Here is a 14,395-nt window from a genome sequence, read left to right as displayed (position 1 = left end):
TATTACAGCGTGGGAGTTCCTCAGCCGAGTGTAAGGGAAAGTATGAGCACAGGTGGAAAGGCAGTCCTTGATGTTTTGTTTGAAATTTATTGCCCACAGTAGCGGCATAAACATTAAATGGAAGCAAATTGGTGATGGCCCCTTCAGGACTCCAGGCTGTTGTAAGACTGGAGGAAATGGAAACTCCTGAGCCGGTCTGGAGGAACACGCTGCCTTCTGGAACAGATGAGGAGGTAAGTTTTATTTGGTTGGTTTTCTGTTTTTGAAGTTACATGAGGTTATTTCCTCATGTATTTGGCCAGAGTTTTACGGTGGCTACAATCACTTCCAAGTTGCCTTGAAGGGGAAATGTACCAAAGCCCTACAAAGTGTGCTGGATCAGCTCTGTATTTGAAGGGGATTGCATAGAAGCGTGGGGTTTTGCAGCTTCAGGGCCACACTGAGAAAATGTGCTATATAGCATACACAAGATAGAAAAGAGAGACTCTCCAGATTATGAAAATAATAAGCTCGTAAAGATACATTTTCAAATCATGCTGCTGATACTTATTGTGCGATTCCTTTGATTTATTTCACAGCATATTGTAATGTCAGCACACAGAAAGGTGAGATTTTCCTGATGGTTGCTGCATTATGGAACCTAATGCTGGTTTAATTCAAACCTTCCACATCTGTGTAAACCTTCAAATAAATTAAAACATTAACTCTCTTAAGATTTTCACAAATCCTGGATCAAATTTAGGAATTAACGTCCACCTGAACTAATGGCTGGGCTGGACACAGCCTGTGATAGAGAATGTACATGGAGCGGCTCTGAACAGATTTTAGGGAAAAGCACTTCATTAGACTAATCGTTTATGTATATCCTGTGTCTGAAATAAACACTGTGACCGTACATGTAAACCATTTTAACACGGGTGACAGAGCTTTTCCTGTTTTATCAGCAGGCATCTCGGAAGATGGATGTAGGTTGTGATGTAAAGGCAGCTGTAGCTGCTACAGCCTGGCTGTGCCTCTTATCTCCGACTTCTGGAGCACAGGGCGTTACTGATTTCTCTGGTAAGTTTGTCAATTTATTGTTGCCTTCGTGTATCTCTTTGTTGAGGTGTCACCGGCGGTGTAATTCCCAGTGGCTCCTCGCACAGCGCGGGGTCCGTGTGCGGCTTTAAGGCTGATCCTCCTCCCCCGGCCCCGGCGCTGAGGGGCCGCGAGCGCCGCGGAGCAACGGCCGCGCGTAACGGCCATTGGCGGGACCGCCCCGACGGGAGGAGGGGAGGGAGCCCAGAGCCTCTGAGGAGGGGGAGCCCGGAACCTCCGAGGTGAGGAGGGGAGGGAGCCCGGAGCCCCTGGGATGAGGAGGGGAGGGAGCCGAGGGCCGTCCCGCCGCGGGAGCTGCCTCCCCGAGGTGCTTTACTGGGGCTCCTTTCCTACTTGTGCCCCTCTGCTCTGCCCTGGGGAGCCCACACCTGGAATATTGTGTCCAGTTGTGGCCCCTCAGTTCCAGAAGGACAGGGAACTGCTGGAGAGAGTCCAGCGCAGCCACCAAGGTGCTGAAGGGAGTGGAGCATCTCCCGTGTGAGGAAAGGCTGAGGGAGCTGGGGCTCTGGAGCTGGACAAGAGGAGACTGAGGGGTGACTCATTCATGGGGATCAATATGGAAAGGGTGAGTGTCAGGAGGATGGAGCCAGGCTCTTCTCGGTGACACCCAGTGACAGGACAAGGGGCAATGGGTTCAAACTGGAACACAGGAGGTTCCACTTAAATCTGAGAAGAAACTTCTTCATGGTGAAGGTGTCAGAGCCTGGCCCAGGCTGCCCAGGGAGGTTGTGGAGTCTCCTTCTCTGCAGACATTCAAACCCGCCTGGACACCTTCCTGTGGAACCTCAGCTGGGTGTTCCTGCTCCATGGGGGGATTGCACTGGATGAGCTCTCGAGGTCCCTTCCAACCCCTGACATTCTGGGATGCTGTGTGCCAGCGAGCCCCTCTCCCTGGGTGCCATATTCCAGTACAAAGCCTCTTGTCATCAACAACTGTGACCACTTTAAAATGAGCCAGTTCATTGCATGCTGAAGCAACATAGTTGGTCAAGAAACTAGTTTCTGGCATAGTGCTATTTGTAGTTACTTTTGCTTTCTCTGAGAGACTGCAGATAACAAGATGTACACATTGACACCTCATGAATACATTCAACTTTCCATTTAGCTATAGCTACAGCATGACTGTAGATAAGGCTAGCAAGAAACAATCATTGAAGCTTAAAGAACGTTTTTAAAATAAGTACCAAGGCCTCATATTTGTTCTGAAACTGTTTGTTTTATCTTCAGGGAATACTGTTTAATTTATTTGTCTTAAAATTGTCTTTAAATTTATAGGCTTTATAATGCAGTTCGTTTAAATGTTTCCACTTCAAATTTGTCCAGGCAAAAGCTGGTCTGGTCGTATTGTGAAGGGATAGAACATTGAGGCTTTTTTCCCTTTTAAGTGTAAACTTGGATAGATATTTGAGGGAATGGAGAAGATCAAAAATCTGTGATCCTTTCAGTCTTCGTGTTTATTAGTTAAATATTTTGCCACTCTGTGATAGTGTGACTTACATCTCAAGGACCCATTCACTAACCTGTTTGAATTGAACAAAGGTAAAGACTGAAGCAATTTTCTCAGCTTCAAAGATAACAAATCCTCATAAGAGATAATGAAACTTGATTTTTAAAAGTGTGAGAAAGGTCATGTCTTATCTGGGCATTCCCCTTGACAATGTACAGGTTCATTTTGGTGATGGAGAAACAGGCGACCGCTCGATCATCCCCCATTGTCACCTCGGATGCTGTTAGAGGACACATGCAGAAAAGAGATGGAACATTGCAAGCTGCGAAATGGAATGCTTCTTTAGCATCCAAAATCAAAACTAAATTAATGAGTAAGTACAAGTAAAAGAAAACCTAAGCCGTCTATTGTAGTTAGAATGTATGACTTAAAAAGGAATGGTAATTATATTTAATGTGACTTGCTGAATCGCTGCCTGTTAAAAGTATTAATGTGGTATGTTGAGAATTTTAGGAGAGTCTGAAAGTTAAAACACGTGATTGCAAGTTGTTTATTTATCTAATTCTCTGAGTATTTTCAGTGGACGCTCTTTGGCATGCCAGTATTTTGTAAAAGACTGTACTCAAGTGCATGTCCATGGCCATTTGGGCCATCTGAAAAATGAGGTACCAAAATGAGTCAAACTGATGACCTTTCAAAGTGTTGTTGCCATAGTAAAATACCTGGTATTGCCATGGGGTTGACAGGAAACTCTTCATTGAGTGAATTTACTGAATCAAGGAAAACTACAAATATTCATCTGCTGATTTAGTCACTTGCCAGAAGGTCTTTTGTTTTCCCAGTAAGTCAGATTTAAATTAAAACATGGGTTTGTCATGGTAGATGGTTGGGTAAAAAATACTAATTTTCAGTGAAAACTAAACAACGTAGATGAACAATACTGATATCCTTTAGAAATCTCCACAGTGCAGTAAAACAAATAATTCACTGATCTGAATAGCAATTGCAAAGCATAATGTTTGGATTAACAAGGTTCCACAGACTTATGCCTGTTTCCCAAAGCAAAGAAATATGGCATTGCAAATTTTGAATTACAGGCTCTAGAAGGAATAACATAAGGAGATGATGAGATGTATTAATAGTTGGAGCAGATTTCAAGCTAATTTTGCTCCTTTTTGTACTATAAAAGAGCATGGTCCCTACCTTGAGTTCAAGTTAACTCTGTGTGTTCTACGAACATGAAGCAAAAAATCATCTTGATAATATGCAGTGTTGCTCACCAGAAAAAAAAGGTTCCTAAAACATTCTGCAACAGGTGTGAGTGGGCAGGTTGTCGTTAGGACAGTGGAAGTTATATTTCTAGCTTCATGCTTTTTGCTTTCTGTTGTCAAAACCCACACTTATGCTCAAAATGTTTGAACTCTTTGATTTGTAAAATATTTGGGATTTTTTTTTTTTTAGAAATATTTTTATGCCTGTGAAACTCTAAATGCTTTCGTCTTACAATAACCTTGTTAAAAAGAAAAACCACAAACACACACAAATTAAAAAACCCACAAACAAGAGCAGAATCTATGCATGAAATAAACTTGAGCGTGAAGCTGACAGAATAGCGGTCAGAATGGCAGCCAGCAGAAACAGTTTCATATTAGAAAGCGTCAGGCTCTGCTATTGTTCCGCCACAACCCCCAGATAAAGCGTTGTTATGTAGTGATAGTTTATGCAGAGAGGGCCTTGAAATGAAGCTTTTGAAAATAATATGATTTTGTCTCCTTTAGATAACTCATCTATGTTTAAAGTATCTTTAAAACAAAATAATAAAGCATTAGCTGTGGCTTTGAGTGTGGAGAAAGAAAATTCTCGGAAGCTAAAGAATGAGAAGATTTTTCTTCAGAAGGAAGTAGAAAAGCTGCAGCTTCATAATATCTTGCTTCGTCAAAAACTAACCAGTTTGGTATGCTGCAAGTAATATCATTTCAACTTAGATCAGCTAAACCAAGCATTTCTCTTTTTTGCAAACAATATTGCTTCTTAAAATCGTGATGTATAATATACACCTCAGATTTGGGAGGTTATATCAAGCGATAGCATATTATTTTCATTTGAGTTTTCTTTCATAGGATTTTTGTATACTGGGTATTTTGTCCGTCACTGGATATGTGTATCCACAGCTGCTTTAGTGCCAGCTTCACCTTTATGTTTATAGGTGTTGACATGATATAAGAAATCAGTTTGTGCTTAACTGAATGAAAAAAAATACAACGTAGACTTACCTTTATATCTTTTCTTAAGCCAGAAGCCATTTAAAATATTTTTTAAATTACTTTTCCTTTTACACGCAGAATAAAACTCTGACAGAAATAGAAGCATTTTTGAATGTTAATCTTTTAACTGCAATAAAAACAAGCAGTCTTTCTGAGGTGAGACTTTTTTTTAACTGTTACCATATTGAACTCGTTTTGCACGATAATATTTTCAAAGCATCTAAATGAGTGCAATGTTGAAATCATGTATTGCGTTTGCATATATACGTGCATTTCAAAACATATACCCCATTTCCTTCAGACTTGGGATGAAGCCCTAGGCTAGTGAAATAAATGAAATTTTGCTGTTGCTTGCACTAAAAATGTAGGGTTTAATCTTGTTAACAAAGTATGTAAAAGTTAAATACCAGTTAGTCCTCATGAAGTCATGTGGTTTAAAAGAAAAAGACATAGCATTAGTACTGGGGGATGTGATGTTCTTCACCAGTGAGTGAGCTACGTGCCTCCCCTGGTTAGTCCTGCAAGAAATATCTTGCATGTGGAACCTGTACTGGGAAACATGGTAATCCTTGTGTCATGGCTAAATTACTGTTAATTTCAAAAAAAACCCACACCACTTTTTATTGTCCGTTCTAAACAGTTACTTAGTGTTGCCCTGTGCTTCTGTATGTATAATGCACTTTACAGTAGTTATTTCTACATTTTAGAAGTCTATACATTGCTTTGGGCTATTTCTGATACTTATAAGAGAATATTCAACTGTTTCTACTTCCCCACTGTTGTTCTTTTGAAAGAATCTTGAGAGCTGTGTTCCTCTGTCGCCCGGTCCCGGCAGCCCCACTGATGACCAGCTCAAGAGCACACAGCTGTCAGCTGGGTAGGTGCTTCTGTTAAATGTGCAAGTTGAGAAGCGTCTCTGGATTTTCATTTTTTTTTACAACTAATCTTTGTCTATTGTCCTAAGTATTTGTCGAGGGTTTTGATTGCGGGGTGACAATAAAACCCCTGGCAGATGTATTGTTAACCTCCACTCCCCCTCCCTTCCCCCTTCAGTCCCTCCCTCTCCCCACTTCCCACTCAGGACAGGCGATCAGGAGGGAAAGAAGGACAGAGAGAAGAGAGTTGGAAAAAGTAAACATGTTTTGCTAATGCTACTAATAAGAATAGAGAAAATAATACAAAATATACAAAACCAGTCTTAAAAGTCCCAGGAACTGCAGAGCCGGCACCCGAAGTCCTGGACTGGACTCTGCAGCCAACTGGAGCTGGATTCAGTCTCTCACTAGGCCTCAGTTTGCAGGGACAACTCGCAAGGTCCTCTCCTAATGTCGGCCATAAGCAAAAGGGAAAAGGAAGGGAGAAAGGAATGAGATCCTCATGATCTCCCACTTTTACATGAAGTATTCACGTGAATGGGATGTTATACTCCGTTGGTCAGTTTTTGGTCACCTGTTTCTTGTTGCCCCTCTCACGAGATGTCCAGCCATGCTTATCAATAACTTCACATTCCATTGCTATGTTTACCAAAACATGTGTCTGGTTCTCCAGGAAAATGCAGCTGATATGAAGCTTTAGCTGACAGGCAAATTCACTAAAAGAGAAACTTGTTTTTTAACAAAAAGAGGACAGTATTTTTGAGGTAGTAAGAAACAATTTCCTGTCTCATTCGGAAATTACCCATTGGCAACTTGGAGTTAATGTATGTGGGTTGGTAGACAAAATTTGTGTTTGAACAGCTTGCTTCTTTCTTCATGGGATCTCAGCAGCATGAGGATGGATTCTCTATACTGAAAAATGCATTTGCCCCTAAGATAGAACAGATTTCATACTCGAGTTCTTGTTTTCTGCTTTTAAGCATTATTAAGGGAATGTTGGAAAAAATTGGATGTTTTGGTATAAAATGTACTACAGATCTTCACAGTAACATTTCCTCTTTTCAGATCTGTAGAACTGCCATTGAATCTTCCTTTAATTGCAACAGCTACTGCACAACAGCAAGATAGCCCTTTGGTGTGTGAAATACCAAATCCTCCCAAGTGTACCACTACTTTGTCAAAAGAAATGCATTCAGATCAAGTCAAGTTTGTATTATCAGTGCCTTCTGGTACAAATAATCAAAAGTTCGTTGAAATAGACCCGGTGGAAACAACCATTGACAAAAAGATATCTTTAAAAGGTAGGAGGTATTTCTGTACAGCTGATTTATTTTCCAGAGCGATCTGAGAATTAACATTTAATGATTCATTATTTGATGTGCACTACAGAAGGTATAGTCAGATTCCTAAACTGTAATAAACTAATAAAAAATAGAATGATCACCCATAAGTATGGGTGTTCTGACAATCACTTGTAGAATAATGTTCATTGAAGTAACACAGCTGAAATGTAACAAAATTAATGTGAGCAGAATAAAACTTTGATAAGCTAACCAAATGATAACCAAAGCAGTTGTAGAAAAACACACTTTTTACTTATACCCAACTTCGGTAAAATATTAAATCAGCACTAGTTAAGTGAATTTTTAAGGACCAACCGCAGAATATGTATATTCAGAAAAAAAAAAAAAAAAAAAAGAAAAAAGAGATTTACACAGTTTGTAGTTTTCTATGCTTCTGGTCCAACCTTCAGTAATCTGTCTTATTCTGGTAACTATATTCTTTCTTTCCCCAAGCTACTGAAATGTTTCTCTTTGCAGAAAATCGATTATGCACAGAACTAACTTGCAGCAGTGCCTACCTGACTCAGGTGGAAAATACACAACCTTTAGGACAGTCCAAGGAGCTCGTGAAACAATATCATCATAGTTCAGTGCCATTCTGTGGGAAGCTGACTGAAAGAAAGAAACATGCGGTAATTCCTAAGTCAGAAACTCAACCTAATCTAAAGGATTTTGATAAAAAACGTAGCTCAAATAATCTGCATCATCATGGTATCGACAGCAGCAGCAATACCAATGACGTGAATCTTCAGGGAAGTTCAAGTGACTCATCTCACGTTATCCCTTCAGCTCTTAAATTTAGCAATGAAAGTAAGATAGACTTTAAGAAGCTGCTTTTTACTGAAAAGACAAAGCCCGAAGAAACCATTTATGATGCTGATATGGAGTTGACTGCCAGTGATGCAGGTGAACTACTCACAGTTACAGCGAAAGACAAATTACACCGAAATCAAAATAGTACTGCCAATTCTGATCAAATGTTAGCAAATTTCAGAAAAGTAAAATATTCTAAGAAGGATAAAGAGAAAATTAAAAGCAAGACTGAAGTCAGTTCAAATTTTTATGTAGAAGAAAGGGCCACTAGGGCTGACAGTAATGAAGTGTCAAGAACTACCGACTCACAAACTCAACAGTTACCCACAGGCAATTCCGTAGGGAAGCAGAGTTTGCTAAATATTGGCAAATATTATCAAGAACAACTTTGTCCAAGTAAAGCTAGAGATGCTGGGGGGATATGCCAGGTTATCTTAATGAGTCCAGGAAAACAGGAGACAAATAAAGAAGCTTTCTCAGGAATGTCTGAAGATGTGGAAAGCAAAATACAAAAAGCAGACTCAAACACCTCTGGTAACAAGATCCCACCAGAGGTTTGTTGTGCTGCAAATCTACCATTCCAAGATAACACTTCTAATGTGTTGCCTTCCCAGCAGGACTTTCTGCATACAGATGAGAAATGTGGCAAACCAAAAAGAAACAGGAAAGCCTTTCAAAACCCTTCTAAAATGGACAATGCAGAGTACCATGGAGAGGAAAATGGGCAGTATGAGGAATCTGTTTCAAAAAAGTCTCAAACAGAGGTACACCAGCATAGCAGCAAGAGGAAACAAGACCAGAAGAATATCACAAAGAGAAAATACAACAATAAAAGTAGTTATAGACAAAGTGGAGAAACTGGAAGTGGCAGCATTCATAAAATTCCCCAGAAAGCAGACCAAAAGAGTAGCCATTTTTCGCCCAGGAGATTAAAACATACATTGGCAAAGGCCAGCAGGAAAGCATGTATAATACCAAAAGAAAATCTCAGACAGTTCTCAGGGTGTAAAAATGAAGAATTAAAATCTAAGGATGCATTGCACGTGGGGGCTGTTCCTGGAAATAAAGTAACTGAAACTCAGCAAATGCAAGTAGCTTTAGTTACTCAGAATGGTGTATCTATGAATACGCCACAGGCTAAAGAACAAGTAGATGGTGATGCTAATATGCTAAAGAAAGTAGATTCCCCGTCAGTGGCACATAAAACCCCTCACATTAGTAATTCTCCTGATGATAAGATCAAGTGCAAACCCAGGTTTAGTGCTGGTATTACTGAGACCAGACCAGACAAAAATTATTCCAAGCATATAGATCAGGGGAGGCAGAATATTTTGGATGACCAGAGAGCCCCTTGGGAGAGAGATTCCTTGATGAGCAAGTTAAAGCATACAGCTCAAAAATCAGAATTTTTGAAATTCCTACCTGTGAAATGTTCTAAGGATGTGCCATTAAACACAGAGAGCTTTTTCCAGGAAGCTCTTTCCAGTGTGGAGCTCCCAGCTCTTGGTAACCATGATGCTTCTATGAATTTCTCTATACCGAAAAACTCTGAAATCTGTGGGGAAAATGATCGTACTAACGCACTGGATACTGCAAAGGCAGAACAAAAACTGGATCATGTTTCTAAAGAGACTGACAAAAAGACTCTGACACCTTGTCATGGTAAGTGGATGGTGAGGAAAAAATGGCATTTTGAATGAGATAGTGCCTGAAATAGTGGCAAGTTATCTTAATGCTATCCTGCTCTTATTGATTGCTTCGAGTGGATAAAACAGGGATGCAAAAAGACTGAAAATCACTAAAATTATTCTATATCATATATCAGTTACAACATCTTTTTTTTTTTTAATTGTGGTAACTAATATCCTTGTTATTTTTCAGTATATTCCAAGATGATATTTGATTGGGCAGATGTAAGTAGTCCACATTATTGAGGAGCAATTATAGTTGGAGCTTGTATTAATTTTTCAAAGACTGTGACAGAATTCAGAAAGCTTGGGACAGAAAGGTTACAATAACTTGAGCTTTTATACAAGGGAAATAAGAGTGAACACAGTTCCCTTCATAAATGGAGAACACAACTGGATTTAAAGACTTCCTTTCTATTTCTTTAGGACCACTGCAATTCAACAGGAATTGTGAGATCTAGAAAAACTACTTTGAGCAGGTTTTCTCTAGAATCTACCCATGAGCAAACTTTCATGTGACAACTTCTTTCAGTAAGATACATTAAATTAAGAAAATAATTAAAAATTAAAGTGTAGTTTGGAAGATAGGTTTAGATTCTTTTATCATACAACAAAATTACTGTAAAGGAGTTTAAGGAATAGATGACTAACATATCTAATACAAATACTGGCAGCATTAGACCATCATGTGAGGTGCTAGTCCTGGTAATTTGCAGTTGCATCTTCTCATCTTCATTTCCTTCTTTGGAGGGGAGGAAAAGGATCCCGTAATTTTAGAAACTTTAATGATAAATTAGTAAACCCTTGTGATCAGCAGTATCAAAGACTACTGGCATAAAAAGCAAGCTCATCATTTGATCTTTGCCGGTTTAAGCATAGTTCAAAAGCCAGATCATTGTTCACCCTATATCTAAATCCATATCTTGAATTAAAAGAAAGCAAGGAAATGCCATGATTTCTGATGATGCCAGCTCTTCTGATCGCCACCTTGAGTTCTACTTAGAAATATACCTTGAAAGGCTCCTGTAATGAAAGTCTCTATATGGTATAATCTATGTGAATGTAAATATTCACACTCAGAGGCATCCAGCTTTTGTAATAATGCAGACTCATAGAAGTCTCAAAACTCTTACTGCTGAAAGAGAAACTCAGCTCATTTCCAACCTTGAGCTTTAGGAGGAGCTCAAAACAAGAGTTTACCTTCACTTTAAAATGAGAACAAATCAAGACTGATTTGTGAGGCCGCCAAACTCGGAGGGTTCTCATGCTCAGAAAGCCCTCTTGTGTAAACCAAATGCGCATTGCTTTCCCTTAATGAACTCTGTCAAAAGACAATGCTTTTTCTTTTACCTTCATAAATCTGGAGGGGTTTGCTGCAAGCAGCCCAAAGTCACCTTCATATGTCTGAAAAGTGAGCAGAAGTCCAGTGAAGAACCTCTGACTTCATGTTTGTGTTTAAGGTATTTCAGAATACTTGATGAAATGATCGGTCTTACCTGTTGAGATGTTTCACTTCATCTCAGAGCAGGATTCTTCTACAGGACTGTAGTAATTCATCACTGTCAGCTTGGTCATCCATCAAGAGTGTGTATGCTAGACTGTACAAGGCATTCAGGTGCTATGATAAAGAAAGAAAACACTTTAACAGCTTTGTAAATAAACAGTGATATAATTTATTCATCTCACGATAGGCACAACAACAAATTCATCATTTATCCCATATGTATGAATTTCCTCTGTGAGATCAATAGCATCCATTTGCTGCCTCAGAGGGTTTAAGGTGACGTGTTCAAACTCAAGAAGTGAAGATAAGAGAGTTTTAAATTCAGTTCCTTTGTAAAACTGTATCCCAAATGTTCTCATCTGAACACAATCAATTTAAAACTCGTATCAGTGAGGACTGTACACTCTTGGAAGAACTTTTATGGAACACAGAGTATTTTATTTCATCTTGGATTGCTGTCTGCATTAACTCTTGGTGCTTTTCAGAGAGACTATGATCTACAAGGGGCTGAGATTTTTTTTGAAATGTGAGCTAAGTAGTAATTTCAGTATTTCTCCCAAGTTATCGAAATATTTGTCTCCAAACTAAATGTCGATTGTGTAGTCTGGCATTGTGCGTTGGTTTTAGAGCCGGCATCCAGTTGGAAACCAGTAGGACTGGAGAAATCTGGCCCAGGCTGGATCTTCTCATGATACACGTGTCCCTTCCCCTGCACTCGAGGCCGTGAGCTGTGTGCGGTTTTACTTTGTGAAATGCAGTAACTGGGGAGTCTGGAGCCGCTCACTGCAGATTACAGTGGCTTTCTGGAAATGGCCGGGGAGCCAGGGCACAGCCAGGGCTGTGTTGAACGCTGCTTTGATCATCTATCACACAGAACCCCAGAATGTCAGGGGTTGGAAGGGACCTGGAAAGCTCACCCAGTGCAATCCCCCCGCCGGAGCAGGAACACCCAGATGAGGTTACACGGGAAAGTGTCCAGGCTTTTTTGTTGAGAATCTTTAGACTAGAAGCGGTAACCAAAGTACCCAAATTAAGAAATACTGATTGAAAATAATGAGGAATTGAAAGTTTATGATTCAGAAAAATATATAAAAGGAGACCTGTATATTCCTGTATTCACAGGGAGAAAGGCTTTGCAAGATCTGACAAGCAATAGCATACAGTCTCACACTTCCTTACCTAAATCCCCCAAAACTGTAGAAGAAAACTCAGCAGCACCATCTAGACGAGGAAGAGCCACTATTTGCTACAAAGAACCCAGTCTAAACTGGTAAGTAAACGTAAAATTTTGGGGTTTGGAATACATAATTATCCCTATTAAAGGTTTGCTATTAAAGCCCCCAAATAAACAGTTGAACTGTCTTTTTCACAATTCTCTTTTGCGGTGATGCTTCAGTGTTGATAGAAAGCATTTCCTGTTAGTGGGGCAGGATTTCCAAGTGCCAGAATAAGACACCCACAATATTCAATCCTCAAAATTTAAACATAGCATATAATGCAACATTTTATACTAGTAGTGATTCATGGTGAATTCTTAGTGTTTATCATGATCTAAACCCCTTTAGAGGTGGATAACTGTAAATGTTATGCTTGAATGTAAATTAATACCCTAATAATGTCCTTGTAATGTTAAGTGGCAAGATACTGCGTGCACTAATATGATGTAATTGAGTTGTTTTGCTTTAACTAGCTCTATCTAGTATAACAAATCATTTGAGTTTAAGATTTATTGATTTGATAATTAGTTCTTTACCTCTCAGTGTTCTTGGCAAATTTAGTGGCATGGGATTTCTGAGATAGATCACAAATTGTGTAATAACTAGTAACAATTTTAAAAGGATTTTAAAGCCAAACTTCCATTAAGAAAACTAGTATCATTCCACTTAGGTGAACAGATCTAAATCCCAATGGACCTTTAAGTTGATTACTTCTGAAAAGATTCTGAGTTTTTTGGCACTAAGTTGATTGTGATTTCTTGGTTGGTTGTTTTGCTGTTGTTCTTTAGTATAATATTAATTTAAGCCAAAATTGCGCTGTGTTGTGTGTTAGTAGAATGCGGTAAAGACAGTGTAAAGATTTCCCTGTAATAGTGTTGAGACTGAAAGGACTACGGCAAAATGCTGTGATATTATGATATTGACACACTCTCCTCTTTTACCCCCCAATGATAATGTGCTGCATTTCTGCAGAGAGACAGTAACAAATAACAGAAACAAATGTGGATGTTACTGAAGATTTTAGATCGCTCTCTCCTATTTATATTTTGTTTTTATGTACGCTATCCTGAATGGGTGTTGTTAAGCTTTTGTTTTAAATCATTTTTGAGTTCTGTCTTATAGGAATAAATTATCATTACTCACATATTAATGTTGTACAAGCCCACATAAAAAGACAACTGTTTTTAGCATTATTTTGGAAAACAGTAGTTATTTATGCCTTGCTACTTCAGACATATTTATTTTCCATACATTTAATTTATTTAATGTCTCAAGCTTTCATTAAGAGTATTTACCATTTGGAAGGGTTATTATATAATTATTATAGTTACATAGGTACTTGGTGACGTTCATATGTGATGTCTTTGATTTCTATTGTTTACAGCAAATTAAGGCGTGGAGATCAATTTACAGATACACAATTTCTGGAATCCCCAGTCTATAGAATAAAAAAGAAAAGAAGCTTTAAAAGTAAAACAACATTTATTTGAAGAAGAGATTTGCCTTCACGAACAATACTTCTAAAATGGGTACACTTATATATATGCGTGTTTAGCAGTGTAGAGTGCTTATTGGTTTTTTATTCAGAAGGGTTTTCCAAAGTGGAGTTTCCTGGAAAGGATCCCCCATACGAGGACACAGAATTACTTCACTGAGGAAGGTAAATGCAGGTTAGGCTCCTCTCTTGTGTTTTGCATTTCTGGTCAGTAATTTCTAATCTGTTCAAAGAGTTTGCAGCACTTCTTAATTTGTTAGAAAAGTGTATGTGTTAATGAGAATTTAAAATAAATCACCTTTGGGAATTTTATTCTGAGTTTTTCATATTTACCATGAGTGGAACCATTTCTTGCTGCTGGTTGGAACAGACACAAGCGTCCCAAATTTTGATAGATGTACCGAAATAGATGGGTCTGGCATTATCTGGATGGTGGGTGTGCAGACTATAGCTCACAGCCCACACAACTTACAGACTGCGGTGGGTAAGGTTCAGGTTCATTTTGCAACCACAACAGCTGTAACTTATCTGTAATGGGATACAAGTAAGTTCCCTTCTTTTGGCTATAGAAGGTGGTTCTTCACAGACTGTGCAGCTACGCTGAGGAATTCCTTACTACAGAAGTAGATGTTATTAGTTTACATGGGCTTA

The 14,395-nt window shown here is 39.0% G+C and overlaps 1 protein-coding gene across 1 annotated transcript; it reads left to right on the top strand.

Annotated features, from left to right (window-relative positions):
- The first annotated feature begins 1,268 nt into the window (after positions 1-1,268).
- Positions 1,269-14,072, top strand: SGO2 (shugoshin 2). Its single transcript, XM_071811520.1, has 9 exons — positions 1,269-1,319; positions 2,764-2,918; positions 4,324-4,499; positions 4,888-4,965; positions 5,604-5,686; positions 6,750-6,985; positions 7,505-9,502; positions 12,155-12,302; positions 13,634-14,072. Exons 2-9 carry the CDS (start codon positions 2,777-2,779, stop codon positions 13,737-13,739), a joined length of 2,967 nt encoding a protein of 988 aa, XP_071667621.1. The 5' UTR covers positions 1,269-1,319; positions 2,764-2,776; the 3' UTR covers positions 13,740-14,072.
- The last annotated feature ends 323 nt before the right edge of the window (positions 14,073-14,395 follow it).

The sequence above is a fragment of the Patagioenas fasciata genome, chromosome 7 (assembly GCF_037038585.1).
Source record: "Patagioenas fasciata isolate bPatFas1 chromosome 7, bPatFas1.hap1, whole genome shotgun sequence".
Lineage (NCBI taxonomy): Eukaryota > Metazoa > Chordata > Aves > Columbiformes > Columbidae > Patagioenas > Patagioenas fasciata.
This window is presented reverse-complemented; position numbering and strand designations above follow the sequence as displayed.